Raw genomic sequence first — 22,634 nt, 5'->3', positions numbered from 1 at the left:
GTGTGCAACTTATAATAAATTTATAAAATAGGTGAATTTTTTTATGTGGAAACAGGTGAATATTATGATATGTGAAATACATCTCAATAAAGCTATATTTTAAAAAAACCATTAGGGAATGACTAGATCAGAGCAGGCTTGGACAGAAAAAAAGCTCAGACAGCTCAGAGCCATCATCCCTCGAGTTGCAAATACTTGGAACTGAAAGATAAATGAAAATCCTAACATTTGTGGAGTGCCTAATTTGTGCCAATCACTTAGGTAACAACCTTCATATACATTATTTCATTAAATCCTCACAATCACTCTGTCATCCCCATTTAACAAATGGGAAACTTGAGACTTAACCAACTAAGCCAACATCACACAGCTATTAAATTGCAGAGCCATAATCCAAACAAACTCAGATCTGATTTCAAAGGCTTCTAGCTTCTGTTCTTGCCAGCGTATCATACTAAATTCATTCATATGTTGTTCTTTTTCTAGGCCTTGGGAAAATATAAATTGAATTTCTTCTAAAAACTTGTACCCAGAAACACAATTACAGACTGTTGGGGTTAGAAGGATCTTAGTGATCATTAAAAAACAGAAATCAAAAAACAAAAACATATCCAGCTTTGGAAATGGAGCATTTAAGAACACAAACTGAAACTGCACTGGGGAAGGTGACTTGGTTTATTCAGGCAAGTAACTCAATGTAGCAGGAGACTACTACAGAGGACATCAAAAATAAAAATGATAGAATAGAAAAGCATGTGACACTCAGTTAGACTGAGGTAGGCACATGCTGAGACCATGCAGACAGGAGTGGAGCTCTGAGACAGTGGGCTGCAGAGGCAGTGCAACCTGCCAGTGGCTGAGGGCTGCGCCTCCCAAGGCAGGGATCTGAACATGTAGGTGCGTTTTTTTAATTTTCTTGAAATAAAACCAAAATGCTCCTGTAGCAGCCAAGACCCAAATAGGGATTTTTCCTTTCCTGCTGAGGGTTGTTCTTCTATTTTCAGTATTCTTGCTCTCCTCATAAAGAAAAAATTACATATGGACTAATTTGATTTATGCTACAGTGACAAGATTCCCTGATAACAACTGCATATGAGCTACTTCACACTAGGAAGCACGTGGTGTAACAACACACTGTATCACTGTCAGTAGTATTAGTATTAGTAGCAGGGGTGGTGGTAGTGCAGTAGAAACAATGCATACTAAACATTGCACAATGCCAGTTATTTTATGAAGCTGAAAGAATGTGAGCACCTTAGAATCAAGAAAAATGACAAAAATAGCTAGGAAAAAATTAATTCAAGTCATGTCAGTGAAAATGGTGAATTAAGAATATCTGAAAAGTCTCTCCTCCATAAAGGCAATGATTACACTGGAAGAAATTGTCAGAACCAAACATTTCTGAATTCTGGAAATTAGTCAAAGAATTATAGCAATTGGGAGAATATTTGTTCAAGAAAAATGGCCAACTCTCAGTAAGAACAGAGACCTTTGTAGCATTTCAGTTTACCCTATTGCGATCCTTACCTCCCCAGCATATTGGAAAAGCAATAGCCCACACCACAGTGGAAATCAGGAGGCTGGCAGACACTGGAAGAGCAGACTGGAGAGCCTTCACAGCCCCATTCCCAGAGATCTGTTATTAACTGACCTGTCTATGGTTCCCCTTGTGTGCTTGTCTTTTTTCTTCTTTTCCCTGTACTTGCTTCCTGCATGACTGTGTGTCTGTCTTACCCAGGGCAAACTTCCTTTTCATTGGGGGCATTTGTTAAAAAAAAAAAAAAAAAAAAATCAGAGGTAACTGTTGAAGACTGTGGCTACCTGAACACAAATAAAAAGCTAATCAGAATGTTTAAAAGGAAGAGCCAGGGAATGAAACATCCATAGAGGTTCAGCTACGTTCAGGGCTGTGTGCACAGCGAAGACCCACGAAGGCCTAAACTCTCACTTCCAGCTGATCCTGAAGATCTGTGAAGGCAGGAAATGAAGACTAAGGTGGAGCTGTCAACTGCCTGAGTGTTGAAGGTATGGCATGCCCCACCATGCACACAGAGCCCCTATCAAAGATGGGGAGATTTTTTTATCTCAGGTATTTAAAGAATTCTCTGTCCAATTATTATCTGTCCAGTATACTAAATGAACAGAAATTTTTTTTTTTTACAGGATTAGTTCATAAGAGTCACGTAGCAAACAAACAACAAGTCTGAGGAAGGAGAAGAATCTAGTTTTCTGAGTTGCCACATTATATTATTTTAAATGTCCACTGTTCAATACAAAATTAAGATATATGCAAAGAAGCAAGTACAGCCCATTCACAGGGGAAAAAAAAAAAAAAAAAGGCCGCCAACAGAAACTGTCCCTAAGGAAGCCCAGGTATTAGCTTTATCAGACAATAACTTAAATCGGCTATTTTAGATACAGTCAAAGATGTAAAGGAAACCATATCTAAAGAACTAAGAACTAAAGAAAAATATGAGAATGATGTCTTACCAAAAAGAAAATATCAATAAAGAAACATTAAGTAATAATAAAGAACTAAATGGAAATCCTGGAGTTAAAAAGTTTAATGAAAAAGAATGCACAGCTGGGCGCTTTAACCCCAGCACTTTGGGAGGCTGAGGCGGGTAGATCACTTGGGGTCAGGAGTTCTTCAAGACCAGCCTGACCAATGTGGTGAAACTCCATCTCTACTAAGAATACAAAATTAGCTGGGTGCAGTGGCACACGCCTGTAATCTCAGCTACTTGGGAGGCTGAGGCAGGAGAATCACTTGAACCCAGAAGGCAGAGGTTGCAGTGAGCTAAGATTGTGCCACTGCACTCCAGCCTGGGCAACAAGAGCAAAACTCTGTCTTCAAAAATGAAAACAAACAAACAAAAAAGGAATTCACTAGAAGTTCAACAGCAGAACTGAACTGGAAGAAAGAACTGGCAACCTTGCAGATAGGTTGAGATTAATCAGTCTGAGGAACAGAAAAGAATAGCAAAAAAAAAAAAAGAACAGGGTCTTGAGGGACACCATTAAGAGAATAAACATGCATAATGGGAGTTCCAAAAGGAGAGAGAGCTAAAGGAGCAGAAAGAACATTTGAAGAAATAATAACCAAAATCTTCCCAATTTAACGAAAAACATTTATCTACACATCCAAGACACTTAATAAACTCCAAGTAGGAAAACTAGAAGATATCCACACTTAGACATCTCATAATAAAACTGTTGAAAGCCAAAGACAAGGAATCTTGAAAAAGCAAGAAGAGCAGCTCATCACAAGGAAAGGATCCTCAATAGTATCTGATGATATCTCTTCACAAACCATGGAGACTAGAAGGCAGTGGGATGACATAATGAAAATTCTGAGGGAGGGGAAGGGAGAGAAGGGGAGAAAACGCTCAACCAAGAAGTCTATATCCAGTAGATTTCAAAAACAAAAGATAAATTAAGACATTCCTAGGTAAAAACAAAATGTTTGTTGGCAGCATGCTTAACCTACGAGAAACACTAAAAGAAGTCCATAAGGCTGATGTGAAAGGACACTAAACAATAACTCAAGTTCATGTGAAAAAATGAATTATTTTATTTGGTTTGTAATTCTTTTACTCCTATCTGATTTAAAAGAAAAACCACATAAAGCAATAATTCTGTGCTGATGGGCATAGAATGTGTAAAGATAAAACTTGTATCTCTACACAATAATAGCACACAGAAGGGGAGAGAGAATGGAAGTTTTTGTATACTAGTTGTGATGGATAGTTTTATGTGTCAACTGAGTGGGCCATGGGGTATCCAGATTCAACATTGTTTCTGGGTGTGTCTGTGAGGCTGTTTTTAGATAAGAATAGCAAGTGAATCAGTGGACTCAGTAAAGTATAAAGTAGATTGCCCTCCCCAATGTGGTTGGGCATCATTCCATCCTTTCAGCGCCTAAAGAAAATAGAAGGTGAAGGAAGGAGAAATTCATTCCTTATTTTCCTTCTTACTGCTTGAGCTGTGACATCTCATCTCCTGCCCTCAGACTGGGATCGCTGGCTCTCCTGGTTCTCAGAACTTCTGACTGAGAAGGTCTGAATTATGCTACTGACTTTCTGGGGTTGCCAGCTTGCAGACAGCAGAATGTGTAATTTTTCAGACTCCAAAATCACGTCAGCCAATTCCTTATATATTGGTTTTAATTCCTTAGAGATCCCTGACTAATTCATCAGCGAAAATTAAGCTGGTACTCATTTGAGCTAGACTGCTAAAAACTAGGATGTTAATTGTAAGCCCCAGGGTAACCACTAAGAAAATAATTTTAATTAAAAGAAATGACAGGGGAATTAAAATAGCATATTAAAAATATTTAACACAAATGGAAGAAATGGAAGAAAAAGAAATAAGACACATAGAAACAAACGGCAAAATAGCAAACTGCCTACCTTATCAGTAATTACATTAAATTACATGAATTAAATATCCCAATAAAAAGTCTGAATGGCAGAATGGGTTATAAGAAACATAGTCCAANACTTCAGATTTGAAATCATAAACCAAAAGACAGAAAAACATATCAAGAAGATACAACAATTATAAACAGCAGCCCCAAAAGACATAAAGCAAAAAATGACAAAGAGAGAAATAGACAAATTAGCAATAAAGCTATTGATACTCAACTTTCAATGACAGTAGAACAACTAGACATGGAACCACAAAATATACCCTTTAACATTATAAACCAATTAGACCTAATAGATATATGGAGCACTCTACCCATTAATAGCAGAATACATATTATTCCCAAGTACACACAGGACATTTTCCAAGACAGACCACATACTAGGCCATTTTTAAAAAGGCCTCAAGCTACGCACAGTGGCTCATGCCTGTAATCCTAGTACTCTGGGAGGCCTAGGTGGTGGATCGCCTGAGCTCAGGAGTTTGAGACAAGCCTGGTGCAATATGGCAAGACCCCATCTCTACAAAAAATACAAAAAAAAAAAAAAAATTAGTTGGGCATGGTGGCACGTGCCTGTAGTCCTAGCTACTCAGAAGGCTGAGGCACAAGAATCACTTGAATACAGAAGGTGGAGGTTGCAGTGAGCCAATATTGCACTGCTTGACTCTTGCCTGGGTGACAGAGCCAGATGCTGTCTCCAAAAAAAAAAAAAGGGGGGGGGGCCTCAATAAAATTTAACGGCTTGAACGAAAAATACACATTATGATTTCCCATTGCAATTAATTCAAAATGGATCAAAAACTGAAATATAAGAGATAAAACTAGAAAACTCTTAGAAGAAGAGTTAGAGTTACATACATATAAATTTTTGTGACCTTGAATTGGACAATGTTTTCTTACATATGACACCAAAAGCACAAGCAAATAACAATTAACTTCATAAAAATTAGTTATTTGTTCTTTAAAGGACACAGGAAAGTGAAAAAGACAACTGACAGAATGGGAGAAGATATATGCAAATCATGTATCTGATAAGGGTCTAGTATCCAGAACACATAGAAAATTCTTATAACTTAGCAAAAAGACAAATAATCTAATATAAAAATGAACTAATGATGTTGAGCATGTCATGTGCTTTTTGGCCGTTTGAATATCTTTGGAGAAATATCTATTTGAATATTTGAATATCTTTGAGAAATATCTATTCAAATATTTGAAATATCTATATCAAATATTTGAAATATCTATATCAAATATTTGAATATCTTTGGAGAAATATCTATTCAAATCCTTTGCCCATTTAAAATTGATTATTTATGTTTTCATTTCTAAGAGTTCTCTATATATTCTGGATACAATTATCATATACATGATTTGCAAATATGTATCTGCTTTTTTACACTATACATGAAAAAACAATACTGATAGTAATGTACTAAACACAAACTTCCCTCCAAGTTAAAAGTGTGAATTTAAAAGTGCAATCATGCCTCAGCCTACCCTGACCCTTCTTTTCCTTTAGTTTTTCCTAGACCATCATCTAAAGCAGGGGTGTGCAATCTTTTGGCTTCCCTGGGCCACACTGGAAGAACTGTCTTGGTCCACATATAAAATACACTAACACTAATGATAGCAGATGAGCTTAAAAAAAATCAGGGGGCATGGTGGCTCACGCCTGTAAGTCCAGCACTTTCGGAGGCTGAGGCAGGCAGATCACGAGGTCAAGAGATAGAGACCATCCTGGCCAACACAGTGAAACCCCGTCTCTACTAAAATACAAAAATTAGCTGGGTGTGGTGGTGCGTGCCTACAGTCCTCAGGAGGCTGAGGCAAGAGACTTGCTTGAACCTGGGAGGCAGAGGTTACAGTGAGCCGAGATCGCACCACTGCACTCCAGCCTGGTGCCTGGTGACAGAGTGAGACGGTCTCAAAAAAAAAAAAAAAATCCCGAAAACCTTTCTAGGCTGCATGCGATACGAGTTGAACAAGCTTGAACTTAAGGTTTTAAAACCATCTGATGAACAAGAAAAGGTCTCGGCAAGGAAAGAGGCTTCTTTAAAGGTTTTCTATTGTAAAAAATAGCATTATAATATGTAATAGCATTAAACTGTAATTTTTAAGAGGAAAAGAGAAGTAATTCTAAATCCTGCCATAAACTAGGACACAAACACACAATTTAAAAACAACAACAACAATTAGCACTTAAAATTACCATAAGCTTAAATGTTAAATTGTTAAGGGTGGGTTGGAGATGAGTGGTAGTGGGTAGGCGGGATGCTATACAGCTGATGTTGCTTGGCAGAATTTCAAAGTAACAATTAAAATGTGACATATTTATTACAATATGTAGAATATTTTTCAAAGGCTTTATTTCTCTGTTCAAAGATAGAGACTGTCCATGTCTCTTAAAATTCTTGTTTCAATGTGTAATCAGTTAAAAATAGTAATTTTATTTAAAAATGCATTAATCTTTCATAAATATCTTATCCATAGGAGAAAAATGTCTGCTCTTCTCTAATCGAAACATATTTGTTAAGAGTAGAATTACATTCAAATAGGAAGGTGATCTTAAATGTGAAATTATTAAATTTATGCCAACTACTGCTAATGCTCTATTTCTACCAATAATTAAGAGATTCTTGTAAGCCCAAGCTCAACAGCAAAGTCACAGGACAGCCATGCAACTTTTATACAATGACTCATTGTTGCTGACGCTAAAATTCTATGAATTTCAATGAAACTTACAGACCTACCAATTCCTAACAAACAAGTGAGACTGTATACTGAGAAGCCACAAACAGTCATAGTAATCATATTCTGTGCCTCAACTTCATTCTTCTTGCTAGTTTTTGTTGGTTTTAGAATATGGCTGCAAATTTTTTGACTTCCCATCATAAGGCGAAACCTATGTCCCCTTTCCTTGGATATGGGCGGGTTGAGGACTGCCAACAGAGAAGGGATGCCAGGTAACCTCAAGGCTAGATCATACGAGGCCATGCAGCCTACTAGAACACTGAATCACTATGTAAGAACTTTAAATACTCTGGGGCTATCTTGCTGGAAAGGCTACCTTAGCCTCTCCAGCTGATAAGTCCCACGCACCCAGTCATTCCCATCAAGGTGCCAGAAATGTGAATGAAGAAACCAACTTGGAAGTAGACTCTCCAGTTCCAACTGTTGCAGTCCCTGGCTTTCAGCGCTTTCCTGGCTGTGGCACACTTGTAACAGCAGAGACAAGACATCCCTGTTGCATCCTGTCTGCATCCTGACTCACAGAATCAACAAATGCTTGTTGTTTAATGCCATTATGTCTGGGGTGGTTAGTTTCTCAGTAATGAATAACTGGAACATAGATCAACAATTTAATTGGACAAACGTTAGAAGACTGTCAACTTTGGGCAAATAAATTGAAAGACTAGTAAAGACATGGATCTGTTTCTAAAGGAATCTACAACCCAGCATTAGATTCTTACTTTCAGAGACTAACAATTAGAGAAGTATCTGGCACATCACAGATAATCAATATTTGCTGAATAAACAAATGAACTATGTTATTTAGGATTGAGTGTTGTATAATACACATTTCTACCTGAATTTCAATGTTTTTATTCAAAAGAATAGAGAAAGGTCAAACTGCTCATCACTATCTGTTCAAATGGCATATAAAAATCATATTACATTTTATAATTTTTTATCTTCATATATTCAATAATTACTCTTAGCTGTCTGTATCAGGCAAATCACCACCTTTTCCAATCATCCACCTTTTCATTGCATCTTTCATATTATAGGCCTAAGATACTTTGGAAATGATAAAATTGGTAACTCCGATATTAATGAGCACACCTGGAAAATGAAACCTTCAACTGGATATAACTGCTTAGCCTTTACCAACATGTACATGAAAGGACAGTTTTCAATTCCCAATGTTTTACATTATCATTATAAATGGTTTGATAAGAAACACTAGTAATACTTCAACTGCAAATTAAATTCTTGAATGCATGTTAAAGGAATATTCCTAAAAATCTGTGAAACTGTTAATTTCAGCTCTCAAACTGATCTGACCAGTCAGTTTCTCTAACATCTCATGACTGATGTTAATAAAAGGGTTAGAAAAGAAGCCTATACCCTAAAAAGAACAGTTCTACTGAAAGAAGTAAGAAGTCTAAAATAGACACGTATACTCAAAAGACCAGTGTCAGTTTCCAGGAGGCCTCTGCCATCATGTTCAGATTCCATGCTTGCTGGTTACAGAAGATGTTAAAAAAAGTAAGGCTACATTATTACATGCATTTTCAAAAGTCTGTCTATCCCACTCTATCTTAGCTCCTAGTTATGGATAATACAGTTTCGATTTAAGCACTTTCTCTATAAATCTAAATGTTTCTAACATTTTAATAATATGTTGGGTTTTTTTTTCATTGTTTCTCATGTCTTAATAAACTCTGATATTTAGAAATAAATATCAATAATTTATGATACAAATAATTCTGATATTTAAAAATAAATATCAATAATTTATTGATAAGGAATGAACACATATATTCATGTGCACATGAAACTCTGACTACTACACAGCAGTAGAGAACATGACTTGACCTATGATAGAGTCAACATGGTTTATTTTAATAGTAAATAAGAATATTAAAGCTGAGTTTAACTATACTATTAACTAACTTATCTTTGTGACTCAGTCTCATTCATAAAATGAGAGGGATTAATCTCCTTCAAGTCTATAATTTTTTGTGTGAGTATAATAGCAAGCCATTTTATATCAGATTTACACCCTTACATCTAAATCCAGTATGATGTACTATGCATTGTTTTTCACAGCAATCAAGCGAGATTACTGCAGATTTATACTGTACAACTGGCTTAACTTGAAACTTAGAAATCAGTATTTCTGACATTTTATGTGATTCTACACAAATGACATATATTTTAACTCTTCCTAAGTTAAAGATCAAGTTGTTTGCCAAAATCAAATTATAAAACTCACAAAATAGCTAAATAAATTACTTAACCTTTTAAAAAGCTTTTATTAGAACAGAAATCCCCACTAAATATTTAGTCTTCCAACTCCTAGTTCTTGTTCAGTCTAGTCCCTGAACCCAGAATCTTTACAAGATCTTAGCAAATAAAATCATGTACTTATTTCCATACTGCAACAAAATTATGATTTTTATTGGCTGTATAATATCCTATTGAGTTTATGTACATAGTATTTTTTAATCCTTCCCTACTTTTAAGTGATTCCAATTGACCAAACTATACACAATGTTGTATTGAACATATTTATATAGAATTTTTCCTTCTTTTAGATTATTTCCTTAGGATAATAAGCTAGATAAAAGATTTACATTTATAAAGCTTTTAAAAAACAAACTGCCAAATTGCCTTATAGAAACAATCTATCATAATATCCTGTCACTCATTTGAATATATCAGTTTCGTATTACACCAGTGGAACTACTAACAGGTATAAAACAGTACCTCCTCACTGCAGTTTTTATATTCACGTTTTTGATAAATAATAATGTTAAATGCTGTTCCATACAACTTACTTATTGGATCTCTTTCATACATGATTTGCCCATTTACTTACTAGTGCTTTGGTTCATTTTGTTTTAATCAACTTTTTATGTTCATTTGAACTACCTTTTGCCCATTTACTTACTAGTGCTTTGGTTCATTTTGTTTTAATCAACTTTTTATGTTCATTTGAACTACCTTTTTATAACATGTGGAGTTACTTCTTTCATATTTTTTGCTTACCTGTTTTTGAGATGTGCCTCCAGATCACAGCGTTGCATTACATCTTGGCACACTGAAGAAAATGGACATAAAACTAACAATTTGTCTAGGAGTTTATGAACTAGAATACTAGACTTCTTGCACAACTTAAAATGAAGTCTTTTCCGGTCCAACGGACAGAAATCTTTCTCTTGTAAAAAGTTTCTGAGGCACTTGTAGCAGAATGTATGTCCACAGGGGGTGTCCAGTGGTTGCAGCAGGGGCTGAAGGCAAATATGGCAGACTAGGTCATCATCCACTTCATTCTGGTAATTGTATAAGTGGTTTTCTCTTGTCCAGTGCTGTTGGCCACATTCAAAACACAGGGGGTTTAGAGAAGTGGAGGAATTCTGTTCTACAGACACCATCTCATCACTTGTTGTTCCCATTTTGAATCAATTCTGTGTTCTCATGTGTTAGGCTTCCACTTCAGGCTTGGTTTCCTTTAACAGACAGGGATGTATCTGACTAAAGTCAAGCTGTGTTTTTCTAGATAAGCAAAACAAACACATTAAAAAAGTTAATTAATATCAATCAAGATAGGTTAAAAGTATCAATATATTATTGCTGGTCAGCTTTTCTTAGTAAAAAAATTAAAGGTTCATCAGGTAATAAATTAGTCACAAAAAATGAAATTAATTTTCTAGTTGGCTAAGAAGAATGACTTATACTGCCAAGGTCTTTTTTATTTATTATAAGTTTTAAATATTTTATTTATTTGCTTTTTGAGTCAGGGTTTCACTCTGTCACCCAGTCTGGAGTGCAGTGGTGCAATCTCAGCTCACTGCAACATCTGCCTCCCAGGATCAAGCGACTCTCCCAACTCAGCCTCTGAGTAGCTGGGACTACAGGTGCACACCATCATGCCCTGCTAATTTTTTGTATTTTTTTGTAGAGACGGGGTGTTGCCCAGGCTGGTCTTGAATTCCTGGACTCAAGCTATCAGTCCATCTGAGCCTCCCAAAGTGCTAGGATTACAAGTGTGAGCCACTGTGTGCCTGGCCCCCACTGCCAAGTTCTTGATGAAAAAACAACTTGTGATGAAAGGTAAAGACACAATATATTATATAGTGTGACATAAGAAACAATCTACTTGTTTTACTGACTGAAATCCCCAAATAAGTCATGTTCAACGGTAGTTTTAAAGCCAATTAATCGACATTATGTGTTAATAGTAATGCTGTTTGAGGTATATAATACATTTGCATGTCATTCTAGACCTGCTTCTCTGCTTCTGATTGACTATGCGTTTACAGTACAATACCAAAGATTGTGTCTTTAAAATGTAGTCTCAAGGATAATTCAGAATCAACTAACACAGGAACAGAAAACTAAACACCACATGTTCTCACTCATAAATGCAAGTTGAACAATGGGAACACATAGACACAGGGAGGGGAACATCACACACTGGGGACTGTCGGGGGTGGGGAGGGAGGGGAGGGATAGCATTAGGAGTAATACCTAATGTAGATGACGGGTTGATGGGGCAGCAAACCACCATGGCCCGTGTATACCTATGTAACAAACCTGCATGTTCTGCACATGGATCCCACAACTTAAAGTATAATAATTTTTTAAAAAGACCTTTTCTCAGCACTATAGGAAAACTGAACTTCAAAATATGATTTGAATACTCTCTCCATATGCAACACAGATTATAGAAAGATATATCTGCATAGCATATATAAATAACAATGCAAACTCTGCAAAGTACAATACTATTTTATTCTATTGGAAGGAAAAAAAAACCTGCTGTAATTCAGTTAATCAGATAAGATGTGTTATACATTTCAATTCCACCTCATATTATTCCATACTTCGATTTGGGCTTGCTTACTCAGAGCAGCAATCTACATGTGTGTGCGCGTGTCTTCTCCAATATAAGTTTTTTTTTTTTTTTTTTTTTTTTTTTTTTTTCTTTTTTTTTTTTTTTTTTTTTTTTTTTTTTTGAGACAAGGTCTTGATCTGTTGCTCAGGCTGGAGTGCAGAGGCCCGATCTTGGCTCACTGCAATCTCTGCCTCCCAGGTTCAAGAGATTTTCCTGCCTCAGCCTCCCAAGTAGCTGGGATTACAGGCATGCGCCACCATGCCCAGCTATTTTTGTATTTTTAGTAGAGACGGGGTTTTATCATGTTGGCCAGGCTGGTCTGAAACTCCTTACCTCAGGTAATCCTCCCAAAGTCCGGGGATTGCAGACGTGGTCACTGCACCCGGCCCTCCAATATAACTCTTACAACAGCCTCCTCCAGGGTAGTGCAAGCCTAGGCGGTAATGCTCCCCTCATCTAACAGTGTCCATCTTCCCACTGCTGAATGATCACAGATTAAATATTCAGCTTCAAAGGCAGCAGCTCTGTATTGCTTCTTCTGTCAATATTTACAGAAGAGCCTCTAGAATGTACCAAACACTGAACATTGACAGACAAGAGGTAGGGAGGGGACAGTTAAAACCCATTATTAAAATTCAATGCAGTCAGTGCTCTAAGAAAGTTAGGCACAGGATGTTATGAGAATATGGAGGATCCAGAAGAAAACTGGCATCTAACTCTGGCTTTGTGGCCGGAAATAATTTCAAAAGGGAAAAAAAACCCATGGGACTGCTGAGTTGTGACAGGAAGTATCAGCCAGAGAGAAAAAATGGACAAGGGCATTTTGGGTGAGAAAAAAGCCTCAGCTAAGTTGCAGGGCCTTGAGGGTGCACAGCACATTCAGGGAATATGAAGCAGGTAAAACTCTGGGACAAAGAAATCACACTCAGGGCAGGGGAATTCTAGAACTTAGCATGCCTGCCACAGAACCCTAAGAGTAGATATACCATGTCAAGGCTATTAGCATTTCTACTTCAATAACAAAATTCTCCAATCACATATATGTATTTGCCTGTTTATTTAAAGTATTTATTGGCAAAAAAATCTAAGTAGGCCAGGTACAGAGGCTTATAGCTGTAATCCTAGCATTTTGGGGGCTGAGATGGGAGGAATGTTTGAGACCAGCCTGGACAACATGGTAGGATCCTATCTCTACAAAACATAAGAAAATTAGCCAGGTGTGGTGGTACATGCCCGTAGTCCCAGCTACTCGGGAGGCTGAGGCAGGAGCACTGCTTGAGCCCAGAACTTTGAGGCTGCAGTGAGCCAAGACTGTACCACTGCACTCCAGCCTGGGCAACAAAGCGAGGCCCTGTCTAAATAAATAAATACAACTTTAAAAGAAAAATAACATTAACATTTTAACAGATTTAACAAGAACGCCCTTAAATTAGCAGGGGGTGGCATAGGATTCAGGTGGGACAGCTGGCCTCAGATAAACTGCTTTTAAGAACTAATCAAATAATACTAGCAGGGCTGGGCACGGTGGCTCATGCCTGTAATCCCAGAACTTTGGGAGGCTAAGGTGGGCTGATCACCTGAGGTCAGGAGTTTGAGACCAGCCTGGCCAACATGATGAAACTCCATCTCTACTAAATATATAAAAATTAGCCGGGTGTGGTGGCGGGTGCCTGTAGTCCCAGCTACTCAGGAGGCTAAGGCAGAAGAATCACTTGAACCCAGGAGGCAGTGGATGTTACAGTGAGCAGAGATCAAACCACTGTACTCCAGCCTGGGTGACAGAGTGAAACTTGGTCTCAAAAATAAATAGATGAATAAAATAATACTAGCAGCCTGCAATCTAAACTACTTTCAGTACCAACATCAAGAAAGCAAACAGTTCTTGCATTTTATAATTCATGGGGCCTGTTCTTCTCCCTTTGAGCATCATAATTTTTAACATGTCAATGCAAGTACATGAGATTAAGGAGAGAAACATCATGTATCTCAGCCAGACAGGCAGGTTCAAGCTAGGTATTTTAATAAGGAATTTCTACAGATTCTTATTTCCTACTGAATTAGCAAGAATTACCAATTAGCAAGAATATTCACTTATTTTTTACTCCTCTTTGTGATAGTGTTTATTCTAGTTTTTCTTTTCCTCAAGAAAATATACTGCAATTCTAGCCTCCCACATAATGACTAAGAATGTATTTAAGATGATTATACTTTACTTTCTAAATCTCTAAATAACTTTAATTCTTTATTTTCATTTTATCAAAAAACTTTTCGTGAGGAAAATTAACATGTTCCCATTTAATAACAGTGGTCTATCACAAAGGGTCAATGTAAATAATAAGTTTATATATATATACCATGTCGAGGCTACTAGCATTTCTATTTCAATAACAAATTTCTCCAACCACATATACGTATTTGCTTTATTTATTTAAAGTATTTGTTGGAAAATAATTTTTAAGTAGGCCAGGTGCAGAGGCTCACAGCTGTAATCCTAGCATTTTGGGAAGCTTAGGTGGGAGGACTGCTTCAGTCCAGGAGTTCGAGACCAGCCTGGGCAACATGGTAGGACCCTGTCTCTACCATAAAAATAAATAAAAATAAAAAATAAAAAAATTAGCTGGGTTAATATATAAATATTGCTTAAGTACATGTATATATTGCTTAAAACAGTATCTGGCAAGTCACAGGTATAATGTAAGTGTTATCTATTATTAAAAATAGAGAATCAAATGTTCAGATTTTATTATTTGTGCAAAACCACATAGCATAGTTACTTGGTAAGAAAGAAGGAAGATAAACCCAGTTCCTTCTGGCTTCAGAATAACACAGTAGGAAAGAGGGATGATATTCCATGAAAGCTTTAGAGTATGAGTTTTGCAAGGAGAAAGGCGGCCTGACCTCACTTCTCCAAGCCCCAATCCCACCCCTCTTTCCCCAGCTCAGGCAGATCTTTCTCTTTCTGCTTTGTGTGCAAGCTGGCTATACTGCCTTATACTACTTTCATACTGGGGTCCCTCACTAAACTATCAGCTCTAAGAGTGAGCCTCCCACAGGGGAGGAGCCCAGTAAATGTTCAATGACCAACTGGGTGACAATAAAGCTTCCTCGTAGCAAGTTTAGGTGAACAAAGCCACATCTACATATATAGGAGGATATGCTCATGTTTATATATGTTTGATTTCAGATATTACATATCTGTGAGCAGTGTGATATATTAAAGTACAAGTTAAATATATAATAGTCTCTAACATTTCCTAAAATATAGAGATAAAATGTAGCATATTGTACATCTTTTCTAACTGTATAATCTCTTTAACAGTATTCCTGGAATAGTAAAGAGAAGGAAGCTGTTAGCTTTGCTGGGATTATTATAACACATTTAAAATAATATATTTTAATACTGAAAAATAGCCAGTGCAATGGAAGGGAGTTTACTACCTAATTCCAGTTATGATTAACATGTTTGATCTTCCTGGTTTAAGGGATAAGAGTATCCTGATATACCACAAAGACTCTCAGAAAGAACTATGGTTTTCCACCATTAGTTTGCATACTCTAAAACTATATATTATTCAGTTCATTTCTTTTGATGTTACCCTGACTCAGATTTAAAGGATCTTCACTGGCCCTACCCTAAGAGATTCAGCCCAGGGAAAAAGACGATGAGCTAAGAGTTACTACCAAAGGTTACGAAACATCTGTGGTTCCCTTAACTCATGGGTACCAGGGTCTAAGAATACCCTCCCTCCTCTCAAGTCCTCCTGGCCCACCCTCCTCATTCCTTGGCTTCAGCTCAAATTCTGTCTCCTCTTATTCTTGAGGGCTCCTCCTTCCCTTCTGCTTCTGCTGCCTTTTACACAAATTTGCCTTTTAGCAATTCCTACAGTGCATGTTTGCTCATCTGCCTCCCCTCCTCTTTGAGGGTAAAAATAGTCTTTTTAATCTTTTTTATTACCATTTCTTAGGACATACAGGCATTTAAAAAAGATTATTCTCAGGCTCATACATGAGCCTGAAATGTAAGAGTCCTGATATATATATTAACATATGAGGAAATATTCTGCATTTGTGTCACTTAAAGGAATTAACATATGGACCCAGCCAGTTAATTTACAAATGAACAAAGAATAAGGTAATATTCCCTTTAATCTTCAAAGGGCTGAGGGAAAAAAAGTTTCTTTACTTGATACGAACACAAGAAAATTCTCTCACTGTATATGTCACATACCAGCTTTGATAGGTGCTTTTGTATAAGGCTGTCAAACTTTTTTGACCTCAGAATCCTTTTATCCATGCTGGACAAGTTTGTGTTTCCTTAAAACACTCATGTAACTACCATACCAACCCAGCGACTGTACTTTTAAGCATTTATCCCAGAGAGGTAAAAACTTACGTTGACACAAAAACTTGTGCACACGTTTCCAGCAACTTTTATTTGTAATAGCCAGAAACTACCAAACAACTCAGATGTACTTTCACTGATGAACAGGCAAACAAATTGTGGCACATTTATACCACAGAATTTTACTCAGCAATAAAAAGCAATGAACTTTAACATACACAACAACCTCTATGAATCTCCAGAAAATTATGAGTGAAAAAGCCAATGCTAAAAAGCTGCATACTGTATCGTTCCATGTATATAACATTCTTAAAATGACAAAATTACAGAAATGGATTAGTGGTTGCCAAGGATCAAGAAGGGTTAGGGCAACACAAGGGGTTATGTGACAATGAAAACTGTATCAATGTCAATATTCTGGCTGTGATACTGTACTATAGTTCTGCAAAGTGCTAGTATTGGGGGAAATTGGCTAAAGGGTACATGGGATCTCTGTGTATTATTTATTTCTTCTTACAATTGTATGTGAATCTACAACTATCTCAAAATAAAAAGTTTAATTAAAAAATTACTGAAGCTCCCAAGCAGATTTGCTTTATCTGTCTGTATTTATCATGTTAGTAATTAAAATTCAAATATCCATGTTAATAAAACAACAAACCCATTAGATTAACATTTTTATGGAAAGTAACTTTTTTCAAAATAAAAAACATAGTGAGAAGAAATATACTATTTATATTTTTGTAAATCTGGAGTCTCATACATGTTTCTGTTTTTAACCTGTCATAAGATCAGATGTGAGGTCTGGAAAATTCTACCAGGCACTTCATGCAAAAAAGAGTGAGAAAGACATTGTGAAAATAGTTTTGACCTTGTGGACTCAATGAAAGAAAAGGGGGTGAATGACTGATATAGAGCATCAAAGAGTTTTAAAATCCTTTCACAAGAAGTACCGGTCAATAACCACAATCCTTTTAGAAAAACAAAAACTGAAAATGGAAACATGCTTGATTGAGCCTTGCTATAGAAGTCTTTCTTTCCTGGAATAAAGTTCTTTCCCCAGAGCCTTTTCCTACCGGAAGAAGCATATCTGGATATTTAGCTGCATAGAAATATTTGCCATATCATATGGGAGCTTCAAATAAATTGTATTCTATAAATTATTGGCTATAACTATAAACTATTGGCTTTGCTTAAATAGTAATTAATTACATACACACACAGAGGGAGTTTGAATTTAGCTCTAAAACACTTATGATTCTGTATCTTTTTATATGTAATAAAACGCTTATTGGTATGTTGTATTTACCTTTTAGTCCCAGTATTTGTTCATTTTTATTTTTTGGTAACTTTCATCTTTTAAATATTCTACATAAGGGAGGTTAAATTGTAGCTAGTAGAAAATTTAAAATTTTAAATGTCCTTCTACCTTTATTTCTCCTGATTTTGAAATTCTCCCAAGCTACGATGAAAAAGATTTTTTAGTGTAAAACAATAATGGCAAAAACCATACTGGGTTACCTGCCTAATTCCTATGTTGAGATAGTTATACTAAAGTTATACTTTTAAAAGTTACACTAAATCATGTTACCTTAGAGTAATTTGGAAACAAAATTTACATAAAATTATTTCAAAAAAGAAATACACTAAATATCATGCTAAACATTCCCAGCAATATCTAGATGAACCTCTGCCAATAAGAAAAGGCCGCTGTGGAAAGAACTTCACTCCAAGAAGAAAGACTTCTCCAGCATTGCAACATATGGGCTCTCTTCATCAACTGCACTCTTCACCAGCCAGCTGAGTTGGGGCAACTTCTAATTACTGGATAAAGCCACAAATTCACAAGTATCACATAATACATAAAAGATGAAGAATCATGTATGAGAGGAGCCACAGTGTTCACTGGTTTAGTTTTATTGCACGTGATAAGTTTACCTGCTTATTATAATTTAAATGTGTTTATATTCCATTCAAAGGCAAGACTTCTGATTTTTATCAATTAAATAATATTCTATTTTCTTCTAACAGATGAAAGCTTTCAAAGGTTTAACTTATTCCACAGCATATTCTAGAAAACAATAGTTTTCAAGTGATTGACAAGTTTTTACTTTAAAGATCTTTTCACTTTCTAATTTCTGTATTTTGGATCACAATAATCCAAAGGAGTACAGGTCACCAAAGAACAGTAACTTGGAGTTAGGGAGTTACTAGCTACGTGACATCATGATGTGGCACACCCCACTAAAATGTCTATAAATCACAATCTCCTCATACAAAAAACAGAAATGGCATCTTGATTATGACACAGGATTACCGTGAACTAAAAAATGTCGCACTGCCAGAAAAACCTTTTATAAGCCACACAGCACTGTAACACTAACTTATTACCACATTGCTAATTGTAAAGAATGCTGGAGATAAGAGCAGATAAGCTGGATTGCTGAAAACCCACTACCCTGGTAACCAGGAGGCCTGGATCCAACTCTTGGCCCTGTGACTAATAACCCATGCCATCCCTTCTCCTTTCCAGCTCTCTCACATGTTTAACTGCAAATGACCGCACCACTCTAGGTCAACTCCAAATTTACTTCTAGATCCCAAATTCTAAGATTCTAGAAATGTGCAGTGAGTACAAATTCCTTTTTTATATTTTTGCCTAAAACAGAACAAATATTTTTCTTTACTAGTATCCAGTTTTGTGTTTACTATAAAAATGATCTAAATCCAAATTCTGTCAGGAAGGTTTCATGTGAGCATTTCTTGTTTTTGTTTGTTTTGGCCCCACTGTACTAGACACTTTAAATATCCTGATCTGAAATTTTCCGTTTTCACAGACAAGTGTATACACACAAGAGAGTAGTACAAGGTACACAACAGTTTTGTATTTTTTATTATGGTAGCATGACATGAGATACTACAACAGTATAAGACAAAAATAATTTTCTAGTTCCCAGGAAAAGTGCTATGTAGGACATGATGCTACATGTTGTTGTTTTACTTTTATTTTTATTTATTTATTTATAGAGTCTTACTCTGTCACCCAGGCTGGAGTGCAGTGGCACAATCTCAGCTCACTGCAACCTCTACTTACTGCAACCTCTACCCACTGGGTTCAAGCGATTCTCATGCCTCAGCCTCCTGAGCAGCTGGGATTACAGGCACGTGCCACCACACCTGGCTAATTTTTGCACTTTTAGTAGAGACAGGTTTTCATCATGTTAGCCAGGCTGGTCTCGAACTCCTGACTGCAAGTGATCTGCCCGCCTCGGCCTCCCACGGCCTCCCAAAGTGCCGGTGTTACAAGTGTGAGCCACCATGCCCAGCCCTTTTTTTTTTTAAAGTCAAGTACAGGTTAACATTAGCAACACAGATAGTTTTAGTACTAACCCAGTGGTTTTAGATAGCAGATTTTGCCCCAGAGCCAATCTTACACTTTTTCATAAAAAATATCTAAAGCTACAGAAGAAAAAAGCTCTTCAGTCCTATTTTCTCCAATGAATGCAATAGAATCAGCTGGATACTGCTATTCTGTGATCAACTTATATGATAAGAAAAAGGAAATAGAATTAAAACAATATCATGGTGATATTACTAATAATTAAGATTCCCAGGCTTCGTTATCTTAATTAAGAACAAGATAAAAGAAATTTAAATGCTGCAGCTTTCAAAGCTAATCGGTGATACCAATAATTTAAAAAGCATATTTAGGATGCTCAATTTGCTCTACTTATAATTTAATATATATGTATTGCATATATACATAGTAAGTGTATATATACATATATTATATATATACTATCAGATCAAGAATAACTTTGGACCAGACCTCAAAGGGTCATATTTGTGCTTTCTCAAGGCCAGACTAGACAGGCAATGGCAGGGACCAGGGCCTTGTAGGCCTTGGTATTTATGCAACATGATTCCCATGTGCTGACACAGTGTCTTCTAATTTACTTAAGTTACAGTCTTAAAGAAAATACACTGTAATTCATTACAGATTCAAATATACCAAATAAAATACCCCTTCAAAATAAAAATGCATAATGTTACATGATTGGAAATATTAATAAAATACTTGCACTGTAAACCCAGAACTATAAAGAGGCTGTACTATATCAAGCCACTAGGATGATCAACAATGCATCTCCAATTATATTAGTTTCCTGTGTTTCCAAAATGATTCAAACAAAATCTCAGGTTTCACACATTAAGTTGCTATTACCTGCCTTTCTCACATCTCCAATAGGGAGTGAACTTTCAAAAACCAACTATATTGAAAAGCAAACTAGTTAATTGTTTTCCTAACTTCAAACCTGACCTCCCATTCTCTCTCCTGTCTGTTCACCCATACATCTAGGATTTTATTAAAAAACTCCTACGTGCCAGACACTATTGTTCCAGGGTTAGGAGTTCAGCACTGAACAGACAAAAATCCCTGCCCTTGTGAAGCTAACATTTGGGTGGGATGGGGGAGAGGGTGGAGTTGAAGTGTGGAGGAGAGACAATATACAAGAAGAAATAAAATGCAGTATTTTAGATGGTGAAAAGTTTTACAGAGCTAAGGAAAGCAAGGTAAGGAAGTCGAGTACTGGGAAGGCAGATATTTTAAACAGTGATCATGGAAGCACTCACTGAGAAGGTGGCATTTGAATTTAAAACCAAAAGGATGTAATTAGAAAGCCATACAGGTAGCTGGTGTAAAAATGTTTCTTACAGACAAAAGAGACCATCAGTACAATGGCCCTGAGGCGAGAATGTCCCTGGTGTGTTCAGTGAACAGTAAGGAGGCCAGCATAGATAAAATGAGGAAAGTTCAGAGAAGAAAAGACATCAGAATGGTAACCGGGCTAACTAAATCTTGTAGGGCCTTAAAACTTTGGTTTTTACTATGAGTCAGATTTTAACAGATCATTGGCTGGTATGCTGAAAATAATCTGAAGCGGTCAAAGGCAGAAGCAATTAAAAGCCTATTGAAATATTCTGAGCCACAGATGATGGTAGATTGAACATGATGAACACAGTTGAGATAGTGAGAAATTACTCCATTTTAGATATATTCTGAAGGTAGAACCAATAATGTGTGCTGATTAATAAAATGTGTTCATGGGCTGATGGTAGGGGAGACGTCAAGGGTGACTCCAAGATTTCTGATCTGAGCAACTGGAAGGATAGGGTTAGCATAACTGAGGTGCACTGTAAGACAGCAGGTTTAATGGGTATGCTCAAGTTTGACTGTAAAATTTAAACTTCTTGTTGGACTTCTAAGAAGAGACACTGAATAGACAGTTATACACACAAGTCCAGTTCAAAGACGAGGACTGGGAAGATGATGTAAATTAGCAGACACTGGTGTAAAGATGGTATGGAAAGCCATCAGATTGAATAAGATCACTGTGAATAAAACAAAATTAGGGGAGTACTGTATGGAGAAAGCAGATAAAGAAAGTGTTTCGAGGAGGAAGAAATAATCAACTATCAAATCCTGTAAGCAAGTAAAATAAGATTAGGACTGAGAATTAAGCACCGGATTTAGCAGCATGAATTCATTGGTGACCTTAATAAGAGTTTTGGTGGAGTGGAGACAGCAGAAGCCTCCTGGAATGAGTTCAAGGGGGAGAAGTTAGAGTATTGACCATTCTTTTGAGAAAATATGCCATCTGAAAAGGGAAAACGAAGTGAGACAATCAGAGGTGATAGCATTCCAACCCTTCCAACCCTATTAACAAAACTTTTTCAACCCCTGTGTACAGGTTTATGATTTGCATCTGTCTACAACTTTAATTCCTTTCTTCTTTTGTCATACCTCTCCCTCTCCTATCTAAAAGCTAGCTCCTCCTCCACCTGGGTTCATTCCTTTGAAAGCCTTTCTCATTTATTTCATCTTTCTTCAATCTCTTTCTCCCCATCATGTATAAAAACATTCATGTCTCATCAGCTTTAAAAATAAAAACAAATCATTCTTCTACAATGATTACTCTTTCTCTCACCTTCATTTCACCTCCAACAGTCTGAAAAATTAGACCATGCTGCAGTTATCAACTCCTTACCTAAAAGGGCTTCTACCTCCATCAGCCACTAAGACTAGTTTCACTGTGGTCACAAATGTCTAACTGCTAATCCTAAAGGCACTTCTCAGACCTGCATACCACTTTATCTCTCTTCAATATCACTGACATCGCTCTCCTTGAAACTCTTTGCTGGCTAATTTTTTTTTTTTTTTGAAACGTAGTTTC

General features: G+C 36.6%; 1 protein-coding gene across 6 annotated transcripts in view; it reads right to left on the bottom strand.

Moving 5' to 3' along the window:
- LNX2 (ligand of numb-protein X 2) overlaps positions 1 to 22,634 on the bottom strand; it is a 75,827-nt gene that overhangs the window by 25,504 nt on the left and 27,689 nt on the right. For 5 of the 6 annotated variants that reach the window (XM_037741690.1, XM_037741691.1, XM_017537507.2 and 2 more), the window contains one exon: positions 10,208 to 10,714. In XM_037741690.1, coding sequence (XP_037597618.1) covers positions 10,208 to 10,614 — 407 coding nt within the window. In that variant the 5' untranslated portion in view covers positions 10,615 to 10,714. Of the gene's footprint in view, positions 1 to 10,207; positions 10,715 to 18,638; positions 18,643 to 22,634 lie in introns of all 6 variants that reach the window. The other variant, XM_017537506.2, reaches the window with a different exon arrangement.

Source organism: Cebus imitator, unplaced genomic scaffold, assembly GCF_001604975.1.
Source record: "Cebus imitator isolate Cc_AM_T3 unplaced genomic scaffold, Cebus_imitator-1.0 Scaffold103, whole genome shotgun sequence".
NCBI lineage: Eukaryota > Metazoa > Chordata > Mammalia > Primates > Cebidae > Cebus > Cebus imitator.
This window is presented reverse-complemented; position numbering and strand designations above follow the sequence as displayed.